This window comes from Rhincodon typus, chromosome 37 (assembly GCF_021869965.1).
Source record: "Rhincodon typus isolate 14 chromosome 37, sRhiTyp1.1, whole genome shotgun sequence".
NCBI lineage: Eukaryota > Metazoa > Chordata > Chondrichthyes > Orectolobiformes > Rhincodontidae > Rhincodon > Rhincodon typus.
Window position 1 is genome coordinate 12,239,924 of NC_063368.1, and position 20,015 is coordinate 12,259,938.

The 20,015-nt window shown below is 43.1% G+C and overlaps 1 protein-coding gene across 1 annotated transcript in view; it reads left to right on the top strand.

Moving 5' to 3' along the window:
• LOC125487137 overlaps window positions 1-19,711 on the top strand; it is a 23,560-nt gene extending 3,849 nt beyond the window's left edge. Inside the window, exons 3-8 of the mRNA XM_048617363.1 lie at window positions 1,753-1,830; window positions 4,017-4,100; window positions 5,949-6,020; window positions 11,602-11,673; window positions 13,952-14,244; window positions 19,513-19,711. Coding sequence (XP_048473320.1) covers window positions 1,753-1,830; window positions 4,017-4,100; window positions 5,949-6,020; window positions 11,602-11,673; window positions 13,952-14,244; window positions 19,513-19,711 — 798 coding nt within the window. The remainder of the gene's footprint in view (window positions 1-1,752; window positions 1,831-4,016; window positions 4,101-5,948; window positions 6,021-11,601; window positions 11,674-13,951; window positions 14,245-19,512) is intronic.
• The last annotated feature ends 304 nt before the right edge of the window (window positions 19,712-20,015 follow it).

Sequence of the window (20,015 nt, forward strand, 5' to 3'; positions counted from 1 at the left end):
CCTGTCCCTGTAAAAGTGTCAATCACAGAGAGGCCTGTCCCTGTAAAAGTCTCATTCGTGGGGAGACTGAGACTCTGAAGGCCTCGATCTGAGGGAGGCCCAGGCTTTAAAGGCCCTCAGGACGATGAAATATTTAGAAATTTTTTTTTGATGGTCTTTGGAAAAGCTGAGGATCTCCATCTGGTGAGCACTGAGGGAGATTTTCCAATGACTGCCTGGGGATTATTGAAAGGACGCTGGAGTCACAAATAAACAAATAAGACTTCGCTAGGATTTCAGCTATTAGTAGTTATGAGATGATTTGGTTCACTCTCTCTCAGGCCAAGCTCCCAGGCTTGACCTGTTGCCAAGTGGAATCAAAGATTAATATTCAGGACACATCTGTGAGTAAGCACTTACTCGAGGGCCTTTAAAATGTATGGTTATGAATACATTTGTACATACTTGGTGTAAATCAGTAATATGAACATCTAAGATGGAAAACAAAAGGTAGTTTGACTGAAGGACAAAATTAAAATCATCCACTAAATAGAGGATTAGCTCATTCACTTACTGATTGGTGTGGGAACAGGGAATGTTATGAGATTGGCCACATTTGGTGTGAGTGTGGGGCAATTTCATAGAATCCCTACAGTGTGGAAACAGGCCCTTTGGCCCAACAAGTCCACGCCGAACCTCAGAGCATCTGACCCAGACCCATCCCCATATAAACTCACCTAATCTACACATTCCTGAACACTACGGGCAATTTAGCACCGCCAATCCACCCTAACCTGCACATCTTTGGACTGCAGGAGGAAGCTGGAGCATCCAGAGGAAACCCACGCAGATACAGGGAGAATGCGCAGTCTCCGCACAGACAGTCACCTGAGGGTGGAATTGAACCTGGGTCCCTAGCGCTGTGAGGCAGTAGTGCTAACCACTGTGCCACAGTGCTGTTGGGAGGAGTCATGTGATGATGTCTCCAGACATACATTTAGCCAAACTGAGTGGCTCTAATCCAGTGTTCTACGACTTCAATCAATCTGATTAGATGTGACCATTCAAAGCCAGAAGCTGGGCAGCCAAAAACCTCCAGTGAGTCGATATGAAAGTTCAGAGAGCAGTTTGGAAGGCAAATAGCATGTTGGCCCTTATTGCAAAGGGGATTGGAATTGCAAGAATAAAATCAGCTTGATAAGAACCACACAGGACTTTGGTGAGGCTACAACTGGTATACGATGTTCAGTTTTGGGAAATATACAACTGGCATTGAGGACGATCACAGCAAGCGGTCACTACTTGACCAGTCCCTGGGAACGAGACGATCATTCTATGATAAGATGCTGAGTTAACTGCGTCTATGTTCTCTGGAGTTCAGATGAATGATATGCGATCTTATTGAGACACAGATTTCTGAAGATTGGTGGGGGGTGGGGGCATGTGGAATTGATGGGTTAGATCCTGAGGCGATGTTTCTGCCAGCCTGGGGAAAATAAAACATGGGAGTGCAGTTTTCATCTACCACTGAGATGAAAAGGAATTTCTTCACTCAAAGCGTTGTGAATCTTTGGAATTCTGCGCCTTAGAGGGTAGCTGAGTATGCTTAAGGTGGAGATAGACAGATTTTTGATCTCTTGGGAGTGGGTGAGGAAGTGAAGTTACAACCAAAGGTCAACAATGATTGTACCGAATGGAGGTGCAGGCTCAGTGGGTGGAATAGTCCTGTGCCCTATCATTCTGTCCTTACGTTCTTGCTTTTGTGAGTTGCAGTGTGCGATTTTTCTGGAGAGGGTTGAGAAAAATAAAAACGCTGCTAACTCCTTGAGGGAATACACTCGAAAACTAGAGGTAAGAGCTGAAATTGATCCATATCAGACGCTTGTGTGTGTACTCAGACTGACAAATTAGGAATATGAAGGCAGAGACTGGAACTTGCAAACAGAAAGAAGTTATTTTAATCTTACAATCGAATCTTGCTTAGACCACACTTGGGAGTATTGTGCAAAGATTATTGTCTCAATGTTGAAGAAAATGTACAAAAAAGGCATTGAAAAAGGTGCTCGCAAGGACGATGCCAAAGCATAGAGGTTATAAATATCAGGAAAGATTGAACAGAATGTGGCTCATTTGAGGAGCTTCAGGTTTTAGCAGATAAAGGGAAGTTCGAAGCTAAGGAGGGATATGAAAACAAAGGCCAGAATTTTAAAGTCGAGGTGTGTCTGACTCGGAGTAGGTCAGTGAGCACAGGGGGAGTGATGGGTGAATGAGACTTGGTGCGAGTTAGGACGCGGGTAGTAAAATTTGGAGTGAGCTGAATTTTACTGAAGCTGGGCGCTTGAGGGAACTTAGGCCTCCGTGCCTATTCTGTAAGGAGTAGTCTTCCTGATACCTGTCCTGAAGGTAAGACCATGGACAAGGTGGTGAGGAGTCAGTTCAGCAGACAAGTAAGAAGGGTGTGGAGGGACAGGGGCAGAGGGTTGGTTATAGGAGGAGTTGGGAAATGACAGACAATTGATCAAAGAGGCAGACTGTTTTTATATCAAACGGTTTTCTCTTTACAAAGAGAAGTACACAATGAACGTATAAATCAGTCCGTGCTGGAAAGTAGATGAATTTTATTTTTCCATTTGTTCATGGGATATGGGTGTTGCTGGCCAGACCATTATTTATTGCCCATCCCTAAGAGTCAACCACAGTGATATGGGACTGAAGTCACACATACGCCAGATTTCCTTCCATAAAGGGTCATCAGTGAACTAGATGATCGTCATGAGGCTAGATTTTTAATTCCAAACTTTTGTTCCCTTTTAATTATTGACTGCCATGGCCCCAGAACATTAGCCTGGGATACTGGATTGCTTGTTCAGTGACATTAGCCAATAGGGCAATTGTGTTCAGTTGCTCAATTGGTCTGTGTTTGAATGATATGAGTCTGGTAACTGATCTATGCTCACTGTGCTTGATTGATTAAGTACAGTTTCAGTTGCACAGAAGCTTCTGGAATGTGAGCTGAAGCATGGAGCAGACCTTTCAAAGCATTGAACAGAACTCTATTAACAAATTTCTCGCATGTTTAGAAACTCCTGGTGACTCTGCATTACTGAAAAATAAATATGAAGTCAACCATATTGCTGTGGTCTGGAGTCACTTGGAGGCCAGACCAGTTAAGGATGGCAGTTTACTTCTGTAAAGAACATTAGTAAATCAAATGTCTTTTTTTCCCAATAAATGATTCATGGTCATCATTAGAGTTTTAATTCCAACTTCTTATTGAATTCAAATTCCACCATGGTAGGATTCAAACCCAGGATCCCAGAACGTTATCTGAGTCTCTAGATTAATAGTCCAACAACTATACTACTGGCCCAAAAACAAAGTTGCTGGAAAAGCTCAGCAGGTCTGGCAGCATGTGTGAAGGAAGAAACAGAGTTAACGTTTCGGGTCCGGTGACCCTTCCTCAGAACTGGGGTAGTTCTGTGGAAGGGTCGCCGGACCCAAAACATTAACTCTGTTTTTTCCTTCACGGATGCTGCCAGACCTGCTGAGCTTTTCCAGCAACTTCTGTTTTTGTTCCTGATTTACAGCATTGGCAGTTCTTTCAGTTTTTATACTACTAGGCCATCCCTTCCCCAAATGGTAAATGAACGATAAAAACCGAAAGACATAGCAGAGAGATTTGCTCATAATGTTAATGAGTTATATATACACTGTGGGCTATAGTAACCATGGTGATTCAGTGGTTGAATGAATTGCATTGTGTAGCGCCAGGCTTTGCTGACCATTGAGTCAGTGGCATGGAGACTGCTCCACGGAAATGGGGTTGGGAAACGGTGCTACAGTAATGTCCCACACTTGGCCACGCGAGACACTTGTCTACAACTCGATCCCCCTGAATGAAAACTGTGGCCTTAGACAGACCCTAACACTGTAAGGGAGAAAATCGGAGAGAAAAATTAGAGATAGAGGAACAAACGTGAAGCAAGGAGATGGCTGGCAGATGATTAACTTGGTATCTGATTCGCTGTCGTCATTAGGGTAAACACAAGAAGCTTGAGAACTTACTGAACAAGCTGGAGAGTGACAGAAGAGGCACGCTTTACAACTCATTATTCCTCGAGGTATGTAATGAAAGACAAACACATTTATGGAGCACCATCAACTTCAGGACATCCCAAAGTGCTCTCAAACAGCCAATGAAATACGTTCAAGGTGAGGCCCAGTCATCAATCTGGGCCTGCCTTTTCTTTTCCTTCCTTCTTTTAAGAGACGTGGGCAACATTGGCATTTTGTTGCCCATCCTTAATTCCTCTTGAACAGAATGGTTTGCTAGGGCTATTTCTTAGGGCAGTTAAGAGCCAACCGCCTTCCTGGGGTTCAGGAGTCACATGGAGGCCAGATCCAGTAAGGCCAGCAGATCTCCGTCCCCAAAGGGCATCAGACAGTTTCCTTTAAAAAAAATACAAAAATTAATGGTAGTTTAATAGAAAATACTGAGACATTATTTCAATTCTTGATTAATTAATTAAATTTAAACTCTCCCAGATGCCAGATTTGAACCTGTCGTCCCCAATCAATAGCCTGACCCTCTGGAAAACTAATCCATTAACATTACCTTGACAACACTGTCTCCTGATAGAGGAGTCAAGGAACCCCGCCATCTGGAATAATCGACAATTAACGCCAACAACTTGTATTTATGTGACTCCCAGTCAACGCCTCGCCCAATCAGAACAAATTTGCCAACCAATGAGCACCCTTTTCTCCTCCAGTATAAATTGTTGTGAGTGTTGAAATTGGTCATTCTTGCATATTTCCTGATGACTGCAAGATGAAAACCTTCAACAACATATCTCTTTTCTCAGAAATATTCCTGTTCTGTACTACTAAGCAACTGATTGAGATTGCTGGCAATAATTAGACAAGAATTGTATTAGAATGTTCAATTGCTACTGTGGTGATTGTAAAGAGGTCAGCCAGGTTGACCTCATAGAATATGAGTTCCCTGATTGGGGCTGTTAATAAGGTCCAATCAGGGAGCCCTGGCTGACAGACAGGAGTGTCAGAGGTTCTGTTCACTCTTAGACCTGACTCTGAGAAAACCGGACGAGTGTCAAGTACAATGCACACGTAAATAAAGGGTGACTTAGAGATGGGATACCAGCCTCTGTAGAGTTATTTTAGCTCCCACAGGATGTGAATACTGCTGAAAGGAAATCAGGCTTTATCGAGGCTTTTCATCTGAGACTCATCAGAACATTCACATCCAAACCAATAGAAAGGGGACAAAAATTTAACAGTATAGAAGAGAGTGCTGATTGGTTGACAAGTGGATTCTGATTGGTAGAGGCATTGCCATGAAAAATATACCAGTTAGGTGAAGATTGACAGTTAACTGCCAACTTTTAAATTTGAACCAGCAGGTTGATTCTGATTGGTCAACGCACTGCCCTGAAGAATGAACCTGAGAATGGCTGTAGCCCAATGTGTTGAGTTGAAACAGACACAACGTGTGTACAGCTACGACATAATGTGTCCTTTTCCAGCTCTATTGTTCTTGCATCATCTAACTTACAGGATGGTACAGATAAATTAGCCTCACTGATTCATTGGTTGCATGGTTTAACTGATTAGAATAACAACCGAAATTAAAAACAGAAAAAGCTGGAGAAACTCAGCAGGTCTGGCAGCCTCTGTGGAGAGAGAAACAGAGTTAATGTTTCAAGTGCAATATGTCTCTGATTTGAAACTGTACCATGAGTGTCTGAGTTCAAATTAACAGATGTATCAGGCTAGAAATGTTAACTCTGTTTCACGCTCCACAGATACTGCCAGACCTGCTGAGTTTCTCCAGCATTTTCTGTTTTCATTTCAGATTTCCAGCACCTGCAGTATTTTCTTATTAGAATGCTGACTGGTTTGTTAAATGTTTGAGTGGCTGCCTAATCTATTCCTGATGTTGTCACCAGAAAAGCAATAAACAGAAGCACATGTTCGAAGTGGAGAACAGTGCCTTACAGCAGAGGTCATTGGCAGTTGAGGTAAGACATTTTTCTAATCTTTTACAGATAGTGTTTGGAGATGGTTTAATGTCAATTAATATCAGTGGAGTAGTAATCTAGAGGCTTGGAGTATTGCTGTGGGACCATGGGTTCAAATGGCAGCTGGTGGAAATTAAATTCTATGAAAAATATCAGAAATCTATAATGCTAGACTCAGTAATGGTAACCATGAAAGTATTTTTTTGTTGTAACCCCCCATCTCATTCACTAATGGCCTGTTAGGCAGGAAAATCTGACAATCTTTACCCTATATGTGACTCCAAAAACACATCAATATGGTTGACTCTTAAAGTGCCCCAGCAAGCCAATTTCAGTTCAAGGAATCATTAGAGATGGGCAATGCAGGTGATGCCCACATCCTATTGAAGGATTAAAAAACACCAGTGCCCACACATAGTGACAAGCGAATGCATTATTTAAAGATCTCATCTGAATGACGGCACCTCTGACAGTGCAGCACACCCTCACTGCTGGCTTTGGGAGAGCTGGACTAGGCATTGAGCTCATGTCTCTGGAGTGGGACTTGAACAGCTGACCAACAGCATCAGTAGGAAGACCTACTGAGCCATGGCTAACAGTGAAAATGAGTGTAAAAGAGACTAATTTGCCAATGCACCCTTTTCCCCTCAGATATAAATTGTTGTGACTGTTTGAAATTTGGCATTCTTGCATATGTCCTGATGACTGCATGATGAAAAGCTTCAACAACATAGAATCATGGAGTCCCTACAGTGTTGAAGCAGGCCATTTGGCCCATCGAGTCCACATAGACTCTCCCCCCTACCCTATCCCTGTATTTCCCATGGCTAATCTACCTTGCCTGCAAATTGCTGGACAATAGGGGAATTTATCATGGCCAATCCACCTAACTTGTGCATCTTTGGACTCTGGGTGGAAGCTGAAGCACCCAGAGGAAACCCACGCAGACACAGGGAGAATGTGCAAACTCCACACAGACAGTTATCCAAGGATAGAATTGGACCTGAGTCCCTGATGCTGTGAGGCAGCCTTCCTAACTACTGAACCACCCAATGTGTCTCTCTTCAGCAATATTTCTGTTCTCTACCACTAATCAACTGTTACAATTTGCTGGTTATGATCAGTCAACAACTCAATTCTAATTTAGGTCAGTTGTAGCACAAAACTTGAATACCACTGGGAAAAAGACTTTTTTTTTCAAAGATTTTGGTCTTGCGTTCCTCAGCACGTTCACATCACCACCAAAAGAAAGGAGAGTACTGAACGGTTGACAAGCATTGCAATGATGAATACACTGGTTTGGTGAAGACTGATAGTTAACTGTCAAGTTTTGTTTAAACTTGAACCAGCAGGTTGACTCTGATTGTCAAGCAACTGCCCTGAGAAAAGAACCAGTGAATGGCTGTAGCCTGATCTGTGGAGTTGAAACAGGCACAATGTGTGTACAGCTACAACATAATGTGTCTTTTTTCAACAGTATGTATTATTATTGCTTCCTTTAACATGCAGGATAGTAGAGATAATTTGCCTACTAGACTGAGTGGTTACATGATTTAGCTGGATGGAATAATAATTAAAATGAAAACAAAAATTTCTGGAGAAACCCATTAGGTCTAGCAGCCTCTGTGTTTGGAGAAACAAAGTTAGCATTTCAAGTCCAGTACGTCTGCTCTTCAGAACTGTGTCAGGAATGTTTGACTCATATGATAAATCATATCAGACTCAAAACATAACCCTGTTTCTCCCTCCTCAGAGACTGCCCACCCTGCTGAGTTTCTCCAGCACTTTCTGTTATTATTTCAGATTTCCAGCATCTGCAATATTTTATTTTTCTTGCAATACTGACTCGCTTGTTAAATGTTTAATTGGCTGCTGGATCTATTCCTAATGTTAGTACCAGAAAAGCAATAAACAGAAGCACGCTTTCGAAGCGGAGAATAATGCTTTACAGCAGAGGTCATTGGCGTTTGAGGTAAGCAGTTTCTCTGCTCTTCAATTGATGGTGTATTGGTTGTGTCACTGGAGCAGGAATCTGGAGGTCTGGACTAGTCCTCCCAGACCTGGGGTTCAAATCCCACCATGGGAACTGGTGGAATTTAAATTCAACAAAGACGTCTGGAATATATAAAGCTATGGTCAGTAACAGTGACCAGAAATTACCATTTCTTTTTGTTGTAAAAACACATGTGGTTTACCATTGCCCTGTTAGGAAGGGAAATCTGCCTTCCTTATCCTGGCCTGGCTTGCACATGTCTCCAAACCCGCAGCAGTATGGTTAACTCTGAACTACCCTCTGGAGTGGCCCAATAAGCAACTGTCAGAGATGGGCAACAAATGCTGGCGATGCCCACATCCTGTCAAAGGATAAAAGAAATTCCAGTGCCAAGAAACAGAGGCAAGTAATGCCTTTGTTTAAAGTCTCATCTGAATGATGGCTCTTCTGTCAGCACATCACTCCCTCAGTGCTGGCTTTGGGACGGCTAGACTAGGATTTGTGCTCATGTCCCTGGAGTGGAACTTGAATATCTCACCAACAGTCTCAGTGATAAGACTCACTGAGTCATGACTGAGAGTGAAAATGCGTGTAAAACAGGAAGATTTGCTAATGCAGCCTTTTCACCTCCAGTATAAATTGTTGTGGCTGTTTGAAATTTTGCATTCTTGCATATGTCCTGATATCTGCATGATGAAAAGCTCCAACAACATCTCTCTCTTTTCAGCAATATTAATATTCTCTCCCATAGAGCAAATCATAGAGATTGCTGGTTACGATGAGTCAACAACTCAATTCTAATGGTCAGTTGTAGCACAGAACATGACTACAGCTGAATAAAACAAGTTTCATCTAGTTATTGGTCTTGCAATCATCAGCGCATTTTCATCACCATCAATAGCAAACAGGAACAACATCTTATCGCAATTGTGAAGAGAGTGCTGATTGGTTGACAAGTGGATTCTGATTGGTAGAGGTATTGCCATGAAAAATACACTGGTTAGGTGAAGACTGACAGTTAACAGCCAAGCATATTTAAATTTGAACCAGCAGGTTGATTCTGATGGGTCAAGCCAGATAATGGTTACAGCCTGGCCTGTTGAGCTGAAAGAGGCACAATGTGTGTACAGCTACGACATAATGTGTCCTTTTCCAACTCTATTGTTGTTGCATCATTTAACTTGCAGGATGGTACAGACAAATTTGCCTCACTGATTACTTGACTGCATGGTTTAGCTGGTTAGGATAATGACTGAAATGAAAACAGAAAATGCTGGAGAAACTCAGCAGGTCTGGCAGCCTCCATGTAGAGAGAAACATAGTTAACAGTTCGCGTGCAGTACGTTTCTTCTTTGGCACTGTATAATGAGTGTTTGAGTTCCAAACAACAGTCACATCAGACTTGAAATGTTAACTGTGTTTCTCTCTCCACAGATACTGCCGGACTCACTGAGTTTCTCCAGCATTTTCTGTTTTTATTTCAAATTTTCAGCCTTTGCAGTATTTTGTTTTTATTAGAATGCTGAATGGTTCATTAAATGTTTGAGTGGCTGCCTGATCTATTCCTCATGTTGTCACCATAAAAACAATAAACAGAAGCACATGTTCGAAGTGGAGAACAGCAGAGGTCATTGGCAGTTGAGGTAAAACATTTTTCCAATCTTTTACAGATAGTGTTTGGAGATGGTTTAATTTCAATTAATGTCATTGTTGGGGGAGGGAAATCCAGAGGCTTGGAGTATTGCTGTAGGACCATGGGTTCAAATGGCAGCTGGTGGAATTTAAATTCAACGAATAAATCTGAAATCTATAATGCTAGACTCAGTAATGGTAACCATGAAACCCATGTCTTTACTGTAAAAGCCCATCTGATTCAATAATGGCCTGTTCATGGAGGGAAATATGACTATCCTTACCCTACAAATGACTCCAGACGCACATCAATGTGGATGATCCTTAACTACCCTCTGAAGTGGCCTCGCAAGCCATTTTCAGGTCAAGGGCCATTCAAGATGAGCAACAAATGTTAGTGATGCCCATTGATGGATAAAAGAAATTCCAGTGCCCACACAAAGAGGCAAGTAATGCCTTTGTTTGAGGTCTCCTCTAAGGTCTCATCTCAGACAGTGCAGCACTCCCTCAGTGCTGACATTTGGAGAATCAGCCAAGGCTTTGTGCTCATGTCTCTGGAGTGGGATTTGAACATCTGACCTAAAGCCTCAGTGACAAGGCCGACTGAACCATGGCTGACAGTGAGAATTAGTGTTAAAAAGGCAGATTTACTAAAGCTCTCTTTTCTCCTCCAGTATAAATTGTTGTGACTGTTTGAAATTTGGTTTTTGCATATATCCTGATGATGGCAAAATGAAAAGCTTCAACAACACCTCTCTCTTTTCAGCAATATTCCTGTTCTGTACCATGGAGCAAATCATAGAGATTGCTGGTTATGATTGGCCAACAATTCAATTCTAATGGGCAGTTGGTAGCACAGAATTTGAATATTGCTGAAAAGAAAATAGGTTTTATTGAGACTTTTGGTTTTGTAATCATCAGGATATTTGTATCACCAGCAGTGGAAAGGAGAACAACAATTTATATTGCACAAGGAGAGACAGGCATTATTTGAAGAACACACTGGTGAGAAGACTAATGACAGTTAACTGTCAAACCTTATTTAAATTTGAACCAGGCTATTTGACTCTGATTGGTCAAGCCTAAGGAATGAGCCAGAGATTGACTGTAGCCTGGCCTGTTGAGCTGAAACAGGCACAACGTGTGTACAGCTACGACATAATGTGTCCTTTTCCAGCTCTATTGTTGTTGCATCATTTAACTTGCAGGATGGTACAGACAAATTTGCCTCACTGATTACTTGGTTGTATGGTTTAGCTGGTTGGGATAACGACTGAAATTAAAACAGAAAGTGCTGGAGAAACTCAGCAGGTCTGACCGCCTCTGTGGAGAGAGAAACAGAGTTAACATTTTGCATGCAATGAGACTGTTCTTTTGAACTGTGACATGAATGTTCTGAGTTCCAAAGAAGAGTAGTACCAGACATGAAATGTTAACTGTTTCTCTCTCCACAGATGGTACCAGATTTACTGTGTTTCTCCAGCATGTTCTGTCTTTATTTCAGACTTTTTTTCTTTATTCATTCACGGGAATAGGGCCGTCATTGGCCAGGCAGCATTTATTGCCCATCCCTAATTGCCCAGAGGCCAGTTAAGAGTCAACCACATTGGTGTTGGTCTGGAGTCACATGTAAGGATGGTAAGGATGGCAGTTTCATTCCCTAAAGGACATTAGTGAACCAGATGGGTTTTTCTGACATTTGATGCTGGATTCACGGTCATCATTAGATTCTTAATTCCAGATATTTATTGAATTCAAATTCCACCATCTGCCATGGCTGGATTCGAACCCAAGTGCCCAGAACGGTATCTGGGTCTCTGGATTAACAGTCCAGCAATAATACCAGTAGGCCATCACCTAGTAAAATATTCTGCAGTATTTTGTTTTTATTGAAATGCTGACTGGTTTGTTAAATGTTTGAGTGGCTGCCTGATCTATTCCTGATGTTGTCACCAGAAAAGCAATAAACAGAAGCACATGTTCAAAGTGGAGAACAGTGCCTTACAGCAGAGGTCATTGGCAGTTGAGGTAAGACATTTTTTCAATCTTTTACAGGTAGTGTTTGGGGTGGTTTAGTGGTAACTAATGTCAGTGGAGTAGGAATCCAGAGGCCTGGAGTATTTCTCTGATGCCATGGGTTCAAATCCCACCATGGCAGCTGGTGGAATTTAAATTCAATGAATAAATCTGAAATCTATAAAACCAGTCTCATGGTGACCATGGGCAACTATCAATTTTTGTTTTACAAACACGTCTCATTCACCAGTGGCCTCTTAGGGAGGGAAATCTGACTGTCCTTACTCTACATGTGACTCCATACCAACATCAACTGCCCTCTGAAGTGGCTTAAGAATCCACTCAGTTCAAAGACCACGAGAGATGTGCAACAAATGCTCCTGATTCCTACATTCCATCAAAGGAATAAAGAAGCTTCCATGCCAACACAAGGGGGCAAGCAAAGCCTTTGTTTAATGTCTCATCTGAAAGATGGCACCTCTGACAGTGCAGCACTCCCTCTTTGTTGGTACCACTGAGGTTTTGTGTTCAAGTCTCTAGAGTTAGAATTGAACATCTGACAAACAGCATCAGTGACTAGGCCCACTGAGCCATGCAAAAAATGAAAATTAGGGTGAAACAGGAAGGTTTGCCAATGTTGGCAATGAATGACAACCCTCGCGTATCAGTGCCCTGTTTTCCACACCACAAATAGATGTTATCCCGGTGGCCTGTGTCTCACAAGGATTTCCTTTGCTAAAGGTTGTTTGTGAATCCAATGGATCTTTATAACAATCTCTGGTACTTTTGTGGTCACCGTGACTGAACCTAATTTTCAATTCCAGATTTTAGAACTAATCCACGGCATTTAATTGCCACTAGATGTTGTGGTGTGAATTGAACCTATGCCCCGCAGTATTTACATATCATAGAATCCCTAGAGTGTGGAAGTGGGCCATTCAGCCCATCGAGTCCACACCAACCCACCTAAGAGCATCCCACCCAGACCCACCCTGGACACTATAGGCAATTTAGTATAGCCAATCCACCCTGCACATCTTTGGACTGTGGGAGGAAACCCACTTATACCCAGGGAGAATTTGCAAACTCTGCACAGTCACCTAAGGCTGGGATTGAACTCGGGTCCCTGGTGTTTTGAGGCAGCAGCGCTAACCACTGAGCCACCATGTCCATTAGCAGTAATATTACTTCTATTGGGTGCACTGGGACCATTAACACTTGGCCAGCCTCTCTAAGGCCTCAATAGTCTAGACTTTGTCACCGAATGTGACCATTGGAATACTGAAAATGGTTGTGAGGAGTTTGTGGAAGAGAGGGAAATATCAGCATGGTTCCCTCTGATGGCCATCCAACTGTTGAACGATGTGCAGGTTAGGTGGATTGGCCATGGTAAATTGTCTGTAGTTTCCAGGGATGTGCAGGTTAGCTGGGTTAGCCATGGTAAATGTGGGGTTACAGGAAAAGGTTGGGGGCTGGTTCTGGGTGGGATGGTCTTTGGAAGGCTGGTGCAGACTTTTTTTTTATATAGAATCCCTACAGTGTGGAAACAGGCCATTCAGCCCAACAGGTCCACACTGCCCCTTCAAAAAGCGTCCCACCCAGACCTATTCCCCTACCCTTTCCCTGTATCCGGCATTTCCCATGTCTAATCCACCTAATTTACACACCCCTGGACACTTCGGCCAGTTTAGCATGGCCAATCCACCTAACCTGCACATCTCTGGATTGTGGACACAGTACTAACAGTACTGGTGACAGTAACATAGCTACAGTTTTGCTCCTGAAGAACTTTTTGGGCTGAATGTCCCCCTTCTACACTGTAGGGTTCGAAGATTTCTAAAGCCTGGAGTCTGGAACCACAGCCAAATTGAGCTCAGCTAAGATGCCATGACTTTCTAATCCTGGGGTGGAGGGTGGAGGTTTGAGGGTTTAAAATTAGGGGTCTCATAATTAAGATGGAGGTGAGGCAGAACTTCTTCTCTTGAGAGGCTGCTCGAAGCAGCAAAGGCTCAATCAACAAATAGATCCGAGGCTGGGTTTGACAGATTTCTGGACCAGCCGGGAGTCGAGGGTTATTAGGGGGGAGTGTAGGGCAGACAGGAAAGGGAAGTTAAGGGCACAATCAGATCAGCCATGACCAAACTGAATGGTGGAGCAGACTCGAAGGAGCCAAATGGTCCACTCCTGATCCTTTCTTTTATGACACCATGAGAGGTGTGTTCAATGTTCTTTCGGGTCACACAGTACTAACAGTATTGGTGACAGTAACATAGCCACTCTCTCGCTCCAGAAGAACCTCTGCCAGAAGATGATGAAGGATAGCACACAGTGGCGTGACAACATGAGAAAAGAATCAAAGGATGGGCTTGCTGCTACTTCTGAGAAGAAAGCAGAAAGGCCATCCAGTGCAGGCAACCCCCAGTTACAGATTCTGGAACAGATTGCACGCTCAATGAGTGACTTGAGACACATGCTTACATCACAGTTAAATGAAATCAAGGAGAAAAGTAACTTACCCGGCACCTCATCGAGTCTTAGGGACAAAGAGCCAAGCATCTCCCCAGTTTTGCTGGAGAGTGTGAGGTAGGTCTCAGAGTGTTCAATGGGTTAATTTTTCTGTGTTGGATTATGTGAACCTGATAACTGATTGACATTCGTTATGCTTGATTGATTAAGCCTGGGTGTGGATTTTTGAAGCAAAGTAAATGAACACCACAGAATTTTATAGAATCCCTACATTGAGGAAACAGGCCCTTCGGCCCAACAACTCCATACCGACCCTCAGCGCATCCCACCCAGACCCATCCCCCTATAACCCACCTAATCTACACATCCACGGACACTATGGGCAACTTAGCATGGCCAATCCACCTAGCCTGCACATCTTTGGACTGTGGGAGGAAACCAGAGCACCCGGAGGAAACCCACACAGACACGGGGAGAACGTGCAAACTCCACACCGGCAGTCGCCCGAGGGTGGAATTGAACCTGGGTCCCTGGCGCTGTGAGGCAGCAGTGCTAACCACCATGCCACCTGTTTAGGGGTTGAACCATGATAAGGATGGTGCAGACATTTTGTCATTGCCAATGTGTTACAGAACTCTCGCAAATAAACCTGTGGCATGCTTAGAAACTAGTGTCATCCCTACATTACTAAATGTAGAGTTATTGAGTGAGGAAAGACCTGTACTTGGTAACTATCAGGAAGGACCGTGTTGAGAGTGAGTGAGGCTTGTATTGAGAGTGAGTGAGGCCTGGTTTGAGAGTGTAAGAGAGGTGTGTGCTCAGATACAGGTTGGGGTAGAAAAGATCTGTTCAGACAGGATGGGTTTCACCTGAAATGGAAAGCAACCAATATCCTGGCAGGGAGATTTGCTAGTTCTATTTCAGGAGTCGTTAAACTAGTAGAGAGGGGAGGAAGGGAGTTCCTAAATAACAGTAAAAATAGAAAAACACATGAGGATGATTCTGAATCAGAAAACAACAAGTTAATTAGAAAAGGCAGACAAGTGTGAGTCAGAACAAGGTAACTCTGAAGATTTAAACTGCATTTATTTCAATGCAAGGGGTCTTACAGGTAAGGCTGATGAACTCAGGGCATATATGGGAACATGGGAGTGGTATGTCCTAGCTATTACAGAAACTTGGCTGAGGGGAGGACAGGACTGACAGCTCAATGTTCCAGGTTTTAGATGCTACAGGAAGGAAAGAAAGGGAGACAAGAGAGGAGGGTTATGGCATTTTTGATTAAACATTACTGCTGTAATTAGAGAGGATATTTCTGAGGGATCATCCAGTGAAACTATTTGGGTTGAAATTAGAAATAAGAAAGGGATGATAACCTTGATGGGATTGTACTATAGGCCCCCCAGTAGTCAGAGGGAAATTAAGGAGCAAGTATGTTGAGAGATCTCAGATATATGTAAGAGTAATAAGGTTGTAAGAGTATGGGATTTTAATTTTCCAAACATTGACTGGGACTGCCATAGTGTTAAAGGTTTGGATGGTGAGAAATTTGTTAGATGTGTTCAAGAAAATGTTCTTTATCAATTTTTAGGGGCAGCATGGTGGCTCAGTGGTTAGCACTGCTGCCTCACAGGACCAGGGACCCAGGTTCAAATCCAGGCTTGGATGGCTGTCTGTGTGGAGTTTGCACATTCTCCCTGTGTCTGCATGGATTTCCTCTGGGTGCTCCAGTTTCCAAATTAGATGGATTGGCCATACCAAATTGCCCATAGATGGATTAGCCATGGGAAATGTAGGGTTACAGAGATGGGGGGGGAAGGTGTTGAATCTGGGTGGGTTACTTTTTGGAGAGTCAGTGTGGACTTGTTGGGCTGGCCTGTTCCCACACTGTAGGGATTCTATGGATGCTATGTAAATGTTCCTACTGGAGAAGGAGGAAAACCTAACCTTTACTTGGGAAATAAGGGAGGGCAAGTGACTAAAGTGTTAGTTGGGAACATTTTGGGACTAGTGATCATAATTCTATAAGTTTTAAAATAGTTGTGGAAAAGGATAAACCTTCCATAAGAGTTAAACTTCTTAATTGGAGTAAAGTAAATTTTAATGGTGTGTGACAAGAACTTTCAAAAGTCAATTGGAATACACTATTTGCAGGTAAAGGGATGACTGAAAAGTAGGAGGCTTTCAAAAGTGTGATAACGAGAATTCAGAGGCATTATGTTCCTATTAGAGTGAAGGGTAAGGCTGGTAGTTCTAGTCAAAAATAAGAAAGAATCATATCTTAGGTATAGACAACTGAGATCAGATGAATCTCTTGAAGAGTATAAAGAGTGTTAGAAATCAGAAAGGCAAAGAGGGGATATGAGATAGCCTTGGCAGATAAAGTTAAGGACAGGGTAGCACAGTGGCTCAGTGGTTAGCATTGCTGCCTCACAGCGTCAGGTACTCAGGTTCAATTCCACCCTCAAATAACTGTCTGTGTGGAGTTTGCACATTCTCCCAGTGTCTGTGTGGGTTTCCTCCCACAGTCCAAAGATGTGCAGGGTAGGTGGATTGGCCATGCTAAATTGGTCATAGTGTGTCCAGGGAGTGCAAGCTAGGTCAATTAGCTATCAGAAATGCGGGGTTATGGGATAGGGATAGGGGTATGGGTTAGGGTGGGATGCTGTTCAGAGGGCCAGTGTGGACTCGTTGGGGCGAAAGGCCTGCTTCCACACTGTATGTAGGGATTCTATGTCAAATAATCCAAAGAAATTCTACAAGTATATTAGGAGCAAAAGAGCAACTAGAGAGAGAATTGAGCCCCTTAAACATCAACAAAGTCATCTATGTGTGAACCTCAGGTGATGGGAGAGATACTAAATGAAGATTTTGCATCAGGTTTTACTGCGGAGAAAGAAATAGAGGCTAGAGAACTCAGAAATAAATATTGATGTTTTGAAAACAGTTCACATAACAGAAGAGGAAGTGCTGGAGGTCTTAGAAAACATAAAGGTGGATAAATCTCCGGTAACTCTAGCCCAGGACATCATCAGAAGTTAGGGAAGAAATTGCAGGGCCCCTAGCAGAAATATATGTATCATCCATAACCACAGGTGAGGTGCCAGAGGATTGGAGGGTGGGTTAATGTTGTGCCTTTATTTATGAAAGGACGTAGGGAGAAGCCTGGGAACTACACACCTGTGAGCCTGACATTAATGATGGGTCAGTTGCTGGAGATGATTCTGAGAGACAGGATTTACATGCATTTGGAAAGGCAATGATTGATTAGGGATAGTCATCATGGTTTTGTGTGAGGGAATTTGTGTCTCACAAACAAGATTGAGTTTTTTTAAGGAAGTAACCAAAAAGATTGATGAGGACAGTACGGAAGACATTGTTTACTTGGATTCTAGTTAAAGCCTTTGACAAGGTTCCACACGGTCGTCTAATTGGTAAAGTTAGATCACATGGGATTCAGGAAGAGCTTACCAATTGGATACAAAATCAGCTTAATGGTAGGAGACAGAGGGTGGTAGTGGAGGGCTGCTTTTTGGACTAGAGGCCTGTGACCAGCGATGTTCCACAGAAATAGGTACTGGGTCCTCTTTTGTTTGTCATTTATATAAATGATTTGGATGAGAATATAGGAGGCACGGTTAGTAATTTTGAGGATGACATTAAAATTTGTGGTATAGAGGAGAATGAAGAAGGTTATCTAAGATTGCAAAGAGATATTGATCAATTGGGTCAATGGACTGAGGAGTGGCAGATGGAGTTTAATTTGGATAAATGTGAGGTATTGCATTTTTGGTAAAACAAACAAGGGCAGGTCTTATAGATTAAATGGTAAGAGCCTTGGTAGTGTCTTAGAACAGAGAGACCTAGGGGTTCAGGAACATAACTCTTTGAAATTTGCATCACAGGATGGTTAACAAGGCATTTAGCAAGCTTGCCTTCATTGCTCAGAACTTTGAGTATACGAGTTGGAATGTCATGTTTAGGTTTTACAGGACGTTGGTGAGGCTTCTTCTGGAATACTGTGTGCAGTTTTGGTTGCTCTGTTATAGGAAAGATATTATTAAACTTGGAAAGGTTTAGAAAATATATACCAGGATATTGCTGGGAATGGAGGGTTTGAGTTATAACAATAGGCTGGATAGGTTGGGACTTCTTTCATCAGAGTATAGGAGGGTGACCATAGAGAGGTTTATAAAATGATGAGGGGCATAGATAAAGTGAATAGCAAGGATCTTTTCCCTAGGGTGGGGAATTCAAAACTAGGGGGCATGTTTTTAAGGTGAGAGGAAAAAGATTTAGAAAAGGACATGACGGGCAATTTTTTTTACACAGAATGGATCATTTGTGGAATGAACTTCCAGAGGAAGTGCAGTTGCAGACACAGTTACAACATTTAAAAGACATTTGGATAAGTTCATGAATAGGAAGGTTTGGAGGGATATGAGCTAAATGCAGGCAAATAGGGCTAGTTTAGTTTGGGAACATGGGCAGCGTAGACTAGTTGGACTGAAGGGTCTGTTTCCATGCTGTATGACTGTATGACTGTATCAGAGTGCGAGGGAGGCCTGTGCAGTGAGTGTATATGAGGGTGGCTTGTATTCTTCTCAGGGCCTAAGCACCTTCTCCCCATGTCCTTACCCTACCCCACACACCAGGCCTCATCTTCATGTGGGCTGCTACCACAAACAATCCATTGTCAGCTATTAATGGCCCCCATTAGCAGCTAGAGATTCTCCCAGGCCGACCCTTTACCCATTCTTTTATCTGCCCAACTGTTGTTTTTCTCTCTCTGGGCTCCATTTCCACATATCGTTTACTCCTTCCCCTTCCCCCCCACCCCTTCTTTAGCATATGTACCAACCTTTACCTAGCTACTTCTGAAGAAGGCTTTCTCGACCCAAAATGTTCACCTTGCTTTTTCTCCACAGATGCTGCCAGGCCTGCTGTGTTTTTCCAGCAACTTCTGTTTCTGTTTCTGATTTCCAGCATCCTTGGTCTTTTGTTTTATTGTTGTTGTGTCCTTTTTGTTCATTCATGGGACATGGACATCTCTGACTGGGCCAGCATTTTTTATTGCCTGACCTTGGGAAGGTGGTGGTGAGCTGCTTTCTTAAATCACAGCAGTCCATTTCGTGTAGGACATATACAGTGCTGTTAGGGAGGGAATTCCAGAATTCTGACCCAGTGACTGTAAAGGAGTGGTGATATATTTCCAAGTCAGGATGGTGAGTGGTTTGGAGGGGAAATTGCAGGAGGAGGTGTTCCCACGTACCTGCTCCCGTTGTCCTTCTAGATGGAAGAGGTTGTGGGTTTGGAAGGTGCTGTCTAAAGAGCTGCAAAACCATCCTCGAGAATAACAATCTATGAACCGGTGTTTATACACAGGGAAAGTCTCGATAACGTGGTTGGCAAGTATCAAAGTAAAACCGCTCAACAACGAGCCAAGCTGAAGATGCTGACCCAGTTTGATGGTAAATTTGAAGCTTTTAACCAGCAGTGGGAGCGTACCCAGAAGGAACATCAACGCACCACACAGATGATCCAAGAACTGAAAACAGAGATCGACAGTATTGCAAATACGTGAGCTCCTTTTCTCTTTGTCTCTGCCCTCCGCGTGTGAGCTGGAGCTGGTCTGTGACTGGTTTGCACTCAGTATAATCAAACCCAGCCCCCTGGGCCACAGGCAACAACTTGCCCTAATGCAACCAAGTGCCCAGTCATCACGGACAATGCAATGAAAGACACTGACCTTGTCAATATTGTTTCAGAGATAGTAGGAACTGCAGATGCTGGAGACTCTGAGATAACCAGGTGTAGAGCTGGATGAACACAGCAGGCCAAGCAGCATCAGAGGAGCAGGAAGGCTGACGCTTCGGGTCTGGACCCTT